General features: G+C 41.1%; 1 protein-coding gene across 1 annotated transcript in view; it reads left to right on the forward strand.

Moving 5' to 3' along the window:
* The window catches only part of PKHD1 (polycystic kidney and hepatic disease 1 (autosomal recessive)), a 443,812-nt gene that overhangs the window by 79,329 nt on the left and 357,064 nt on the right, over positions 1–7,419 (forward strand). The window contains exon 35 of the mRNA XM_010863025.1: positions 105–324. Within this exon, the coding sequence (XP_010861327.1) occupies positions 105–324 (220 nt within the window). The remainder of the gene's footprint in view (positions 1–104; positions 325–7,419) is intronic.

Below are 7,419 nucleotides of genomic sequence, written 5' to 3' on the forward strand. Positions count from 1 at the left end.
CTGTTGGTCAAAGTACAGCACATGGGCTTGGTTGATGAAACAATGTGAGGCCTTCAGTTCTCTCTGTGGTTATCACCTAAACCAGCGGTGACTGTTTCCTGCAGTGTCCTTAGCTTCCCTGTGTGACCTGAGGCCTGAGGAGGAGGACTGCGAGACCGCCAGCTGCAGCTATGTGCACTGTGATTTGATCATCACTGTGGGGACAGAGAGCCTGCTGGAATCGTGGCCTTACTTCTACATCTGTGAAGAAAGTTCCCGATGCCTCTTGGCACGAGATCATTGGACAGAGTCTATCCTTCCATCGTTCTCAGGCCTCTTCATCAGGTAACTCAGTCCTCTCCCTCCCTGACTTTGCACACAAATGCGTGGCCAGTGGATTGATGGAATCATCAGGAACTCCATGTTGGGTGGACATGGCCCTGGGGCCAATGCTGTTGTCGGAGGGACTGTTCCATTGTGGATTCCAGCCAGCCTGCATATCAAAGCGTCTCCTGTCTTTTCAAGTGTTCAAGAGAACATCTGAAAAATCTGCCCAGTAAACAGCCCGCTTTGTTCTTGCTTAGATTTTAATATTTATCTTCCGATCCGAAGCAACATCTGGTGAATGCCAATGGGGAAAAAGATTAGACATTATGAAAAACAGAAGGCTCTTTTCCCCTCTCCTTTTTCTTTTCTTTCCAAACAGATTCACAAGTATGAGAAAAAGTCGTAGAGAAATCCAGCAGATTGTACAATGTTTATTCAAAAGAAGTGGGGGTGTACAGGCAGGACTGTAGATTTTGGATTTAGAAGTTATAAGCTTATAAGGATTTTTTTTTTTTGAACTTAAAAAACAAATACGACAACTTTCTGGGTAAAAATCACCTTTTCTAAACAAATTTTTTAAAAAGTGTGGCCATGTCGGTTGCTCTACATGGACTTCATTTTCACAAGCAGCTCCTGTTTTATGAAGTATGATGTTTTAGTGCTGAACGTGGCCCAGTGTCCTTCTTTATTTCTTATCAAGAGTGGTTACATCCAATTATTCAATGAAGGCCTATTTCCTCATTAAAAAATAAAACTAAGACCGACTACCCAGAGGAACAACAAGAACCAGCCTTTTTCACAGCAGTTGGACTTTCTGATGTCCTGGGACAGTCCGTGTTTAGAGTGAATTTGCCACCAGGAGTTTGGATTTAGTGAGAGGAAGAAAGGGCCTCCTTAAGGTTGTTATCTGGACTAGAGGGGAGAAGCTTGCTTAGGGCTCATCAGAAATGGGGCTGCAGCTGGTGCTCAGGGAAGACTGGATCTCAGCATGCTGACGCTGGGGACCAAGTGTATGTCAGCTGGTCCTGGCTCCCCAGAATTCGATAACTTTATTTCGGTCCCTAAGCTATTCTTTGGAGTTCTTCTATGCTCTTCTCTCTAGGAGGTGGCTGAGGGCAGCTGAGCCCTGTGCTCATTCACTCAGTTGTGTCCGACTCTTTGAAATCCCATGGACTATAGTCCTTCAGCTCCTCTGTCCAAGGGATTCCCAGGCAAGAGTACTGCAATGGGTTGCCATTTTCTTATCCAGGGGATCTTCCCGACCCAGGGGTCAAACCCGTGTCTCCTACGCTTGCAGGCAGGTTCTTTACCACTGAGCCTCAGACCCTACTAAAAACTATGTCCTTCTCTATGAATATCATTTGCAATATACACTAATAACCTTATAATTCTTCATATTCTAATTCAGCAATTTCACTTTCAAGATTTTAAGAAAGCAGTTAGAAATATGTAATATTTATGAAAAACTATAGTCTTTGAAGTTTTAGGTATAAAAACAACAACAAAAAAGCTGAAATGAAGTAAGTGTTTATACTAAGAAACCTTGAAAAATCATGATGGATAATATTTAACCAGACAGAGAAATGCTTACAATATATTAAGGAGTGAAATGTGCAGGTTATAAAATATTGCATCAATGTAATCCTGAAAGTGTTTATAGTACCTGCGTCTGTAGGCATATATGACAAGTATTTGGGAAAAGACTAGAAGGAAGTATTCCAAAACACTGAGGGTGCCTAGCCCTATGGGGCTGGAGGACTGATCATATTTGCTTTCATCATTGAGTTTTTATGTAATTTTTTCAGTGACTATGTACTAATTTCTTAATCAGAAAACACATTATAAATTATACAAGGGGAGTTAGGAAAATCATGTGCTAAATGGCTTACCTTGTTCCTCTTAAGATTGTGAGCCCATGGAACTATTTTCCAGGATCTTTACAAGGGATCCATTTCATCGAATGGTTTACTCCTCAGCCAGCCACTACCACTATAAATTTGATGTCATTTGGCAAAGGCAGATATTCATATCTGCAGCAAAAATATGCCTGATTTGTCCATCTACCCATCCATCTATCCAGTATTTATCAAATGTTTACTATGCTCTAGTTATCAGAAGCTGGTGATTCAATAATGAATAGGATGCAAAGTGCCTACTTGTAAGGGTCAGGAGGGGGCTAGACAATAAACAAGCTGGTCATGTGTTGTGCTAAGGGCTATAGAGTGATAGAAAACAGTAAAAGCTATTTTAAAAAAATTATTTTTACAATTGAAAATTTGTAATCAAATTGTATATTTGATTCACAATATTGTGTTACTTTCAGGTATACAGCCAAGTGATTCGTATATATATATAAATGTAATATATTCTTTTCAGATTCTTTTCTCTTTTAGATTATTTTAAATTATTGAGTAAAGTTCCCTGTGCTATACAGGAGGTCCTTGTTGGTCATCTATTTTGTATATAGTTGTGTTTATATGTTAACCCTAAACTCCTGATTTCTCTCTCTCTACCCCTCTTTCCCCTTTAGTAACAGTAAGTTCGTTTTCTATGTCTGTAGGTCTATTTCTGTTTTGTCAGTAAGTTCATTCATATCATTTTTTTTTAGATTCCACATATAAGAAATATGATTATGATATTTGTCTTTTGGCTTACCTCATTTAGTATGATAATTTCTAGGTCCATCTAAGTTGTTGAAAATGGCATTATTTCATTATTTTTTATGGCTAAGTAACATCCCATTGTATGTATGTACCACATCTTCTTTATCCACTCATTTGTTGATGGATGTTGAGTTTGCTTCCATGTCTTGGCTATCGTAAATAGTGCTTCAGTGAACACTGGGGAACGTGTATCTTTTAGAATTATAGTTTTTTCCAGATATATGCTCAGGGTTGGGATCCCTGGCTTGGCTCAGAGGAGACTTTTCAGAAAAGGTGTCTTTTAAGCTGAGCTAAAGACAAGTGTCATTATGGAGAGTCAGACAGTGGGTGCAGCAAGTACCAATGACTCATCAAGTTTCATGAACTGTTAGAGGTCAGAAGGGCAGGAATAGGGTAGGAAGAAAATAAAGTGGCTAAAGATGAGCTCAGGGAGGCAGGAAGACCTTGAAGGCCATAGTAAGGAGTTTGGATTATATTCTAAGAACAGACTAAGTATCTTTCTAAAATCACACTGTCAAGCCTTGGTGGTATTGGGGCTAGAACCCAAGGCTTCTGACTAATGGTGTACTTAGCATGATGCTATGTTGTCAGCATCAGCAGCAAGAGGCTTGGCTGGGCTGTGCAGGTCCAGGAGATGAGACAGAAGAAGCAATTTCAGGCTAAGTGAGGGAGACAGAATGACAGCCTGTGTTTTCATTGCCTCCCCTAGAGAGTGAGTACAAGGAGATTACCTGCTTACCTTTGGGTCTGATCAGACCAACTGAAAGAGAAATAGGTCAGGACTCAGGAAACTTAGGCTCTAGAACTCTCTACCACCATGTGGACCAAATATTCTTTCCACATTCTGTCAAAATAAATATTTGTGTGCATGTGTATACGCATGCCCACTATATAATCTAGCTGTGTATTTCTCTACATATGCATATGTCTATATTTAAATCTAGCCAGTTGCATTCCTTAATTCATAGGATGATTGTGGAAGAAAACATGGCATAGTAATTATTAAGAAACTTTGAAATTTTGCAAATGTTAGTCTATTGTTGATATCCTGGTGTCTCTGCTCATCTTGGTGATGGCTTTTTAATGAAAAGTATTTAGTCAGATAATCAGAAAGGAAAAGAGAAAAGAAATAATGAGCTAAAAGTTGTGAAAAAGGCTAAGGAGCAGAAAGGGGTTTTAACTCTTTTAGAGCAAGAAGAACATGATATTTTTCACTTTATTCTTTTATTGGGAAGCACATGCAGGCACACAGAGTGGGAAGCAGCCTGGAGACCCAGGACGATGGGAGGCAGAGTCAGGGGTGCTATGGTGGGCAGGCCTATGCCTGACTTCACAGAGGTGGGGAGGAGGTGGGCCCTTCCACACCATGATCACTGGTCTTTCCCAGGAAGATCAGTGGCCCCAACATGACATCTGCTTCTTCTGACACGTGTCTGAGACTGTGAGGAGCAAGCTGTCTCCTCCTGGAATGGCCTGGAAAGCCACAGCGATCCTTGCTACAACATCGACAGATACCAGCAGGACCTTCTGCTGGGGGACCAGCTATTGGAGGACTTGCTGAAGGAACAGGCTTTGTTTAGTTGGTCTAGGACTCTGTCAGCCGGAGTGACCTTCCGATGGCAAGTGATACATATCATGCTTCTGGAGTCACTAGTGGAGTCACAATGGAACATTTCACAATTGTTCCATTGTGAAATGGAACAATCCACTGGGAACTGGAGCGCATTGCTACAGGCAGGTGGAAGGAGGGCAGGGCAACTTACCCCTTTTTTACTCTGACATTTGCTTTTGAAGAAACTAGAAAGGGTAGACGAAGGCTCATTAGGAGGTAGAAGCGCATGACCAACAAAGGTTGTAAAGGAAGTTGGTTGCTTCTCCCTTGGTATCCGAGATCATCCTATACTGAGTGCAAAAACCCTGCTCATACGAGTGAAGATCCACAGGGGGAAATGAATGTGAGAGCAGGGCACAGAACAGGCAGAGGTGACAGCAAATATTCTTTCTCTTGCCTAAAAAGCAAAACAAGGGGAATTCTGGAAATGTAGAAAGCTAGGCTTGTATTATCCCTGACAAAATTCCAGAATGAATTATTAATCAGATGGTTTGTGATTACTTCAGAAATAGAAGTAACAATCTGGGAACCGATTCACAAGGAATAGGATGGGGTGGGAAACCAAATTTGTTTCCTTTCTGGTGACGTTAGAAGAGATTTACGATGGCAGTGGCGAAACTACTATTCTATTAAACTATTCTACCCACTCCTCTACTCCCACCTCTAGTAGCAAAAGAAAGGGTCTCGCTGCAAAGCCCGAAGTGCCCTGGCACAAACATAGAGTTGCTTTGAAGTCAGGTGTTTCACTTGGAAGGTGAATTTTGCATTCTACTTCCTCATATTTCCATAGGTATCTAAACATTACATCATATTTTAATTTAGAAGTTAAGTTGGTTTTCTTTTCTTTACTGAAGCTTTGAGTGCAGCCAACACTCCAGGAGCAAATGGTGTGGCTCTGTCTACCCACTGGATGATGGCTCAGTAGCTACGTTACAGGCTCAGATTCCAAATGTATCTGAGCATTGGGTCCACATCAGTGAGATGACCTAGAACAATTTACAATGAATGTAAATTCCCACATTGGCATTTCAACAATAATACCACCAACGTCCCTACCACTCAAAACTAACAACGGCTGACTTTATCAGCCACTTCCAAGTGCCAGATTCTGTACAGATCCGTTTGTTGGCTTCATTTTGCTCCATCCCCCAATACCTTATTTTATTTAAATATATTCAACTTAATTGGAGGGTAATTGCTTTACAATATTGTGTTGGTTTATGCCCCAATACCTCTTGAAAACACATTTTTTATGATTAGTAATTTCATTTTATAAACATGCTTTATAAACCAAAGCTTAGAGAGTCATGTTTTCACAATGTCAGATGGATGGTAGATATCTGTTTAGGGATTTGAATCTAGTTGGTCAGCTTCCCAGCCTCAACTCTGCATGCTAATACTCCTCAGAAAATTGTCGTGGCTCTGAGACTTCAAGTTCACTGTCATCTTAATTTAAGCTTGAAAGTGAAAGTTAGTCACTTAGTTGTGTCTGACTGCAACCCCCTGGACTATAGCCCGCCAGACTCCTCTGTCCATGGAATTCTCCAGGCAAGAGTACTGGAGTGGGTTGCCATTTCCTTCTCCAGTTTAAGCTTGGGGGGCTACAAAATGAATACAGTATTAAGTGCCATGGTGAGGAGAGCCTAGGTAACGGGAGACCACAGCCTCAAAGGTCAGCCAAACTGGGGTGCACGATGTTAAAATATTGACACTGTACGGTAGGTCCAGAAGATAGTGGGTATGGGAGTCACGTCTTGGATGGATATGGAGCTGAGAATATTCTGGCCTGAAGACGAGGAGATTAAGTAGGTGTAATAGTTATCCTGCTCATTACTTCTAACAAAGTGTGGGGGAAACCATTTTTGACATTGATTTGAAAAAAATATGGTTCGACATGATAGTTTCCCAGTGACCTTTTGCCCTCTTCATCACCAATTCTGGTTTCCCATGGGATCAGCCATCTTGGCTGCGATGCTCCATCTCAAAACTTAGGGGTACTGCTCTAGGAGTTGGGAGCCCTGGAGCCTCATCTTGGAGCTGACATACTTTTCATGTTTGACTTTATGCAAATCCTCAGGTCTCTTTGGGTTACACTCTTCTTATGCCTCTACCTACTTTACTGGCTGAAATGAGATCATACATATGAAATTGTTAAAAAATGTAAAACATCATGCATTATTATAACTAATCATCTAGGAGCTAGTTGCAACAATGCCTAAAGCCAGGATTATTCTCGAGCAAATATCACACCTGTTGGGGGCCATACCCTGCAAACTCCATGGTCTCGTTTCCTCTGGACCACATATTTTTAGACTTTCTGTAATGCTACACTGCTGTTTTTCATTTTGAATCCACTCTGGCTTCTCTCCTTAAAGCAAGAGGACTTTTAAAGCAAGTGGCTGGTAGTATAACTGGCACATATATCGAATCTCCTTAGTCTGGGCTGTTAAGTAAGTTTAATTAATTTACTAAGTTAATGTTCCACTGCTAGCAACAGAGACTCATTGCCATCAGCTGGGGAGAGGGAATTGAAAGCCTAAATGAGCTCATTTTTTCACAGTTGGAATTAGGGACCAGTTAGCCAGTTGTGTGGGTTTTCCAATTTCTCCATCTGCCCTGGGGGCATTTAGCAATTCACTCCCCAAACAGAGTGTAAGAACAGGAAGAGAGAAGGGGTAAAGAAAAAAAGAAATTTTTTTCCCCAACATTTGCTTCCATTTTTGGAACTGGAAGTATTATCTGTGTATTGCTTATTCGGTTGGGCTTGGAGAAGCTTTTGCTAAATGTTCCTGATAGATCTGGAAAAGAGAAAGGCCTCAGTGAAAGATATTTACCATG

The sequence above is a fragment of the Bison bison genome, unplaced genomic scaffold (genome assembly GCF_000754665.1).
Source record: "Bison bison bison isolate TAMUID 2011002044 unplaced genomic scaffold, Bison_UMD1.0 scf7180017864487, whole genome shotgun sequence".
Classification (NCBI taxonomy): Eukaryota; Metazoa; Chordata; class Mammalia; order Artiodactyla; family Bovidae; genus Bison; species Bison bison.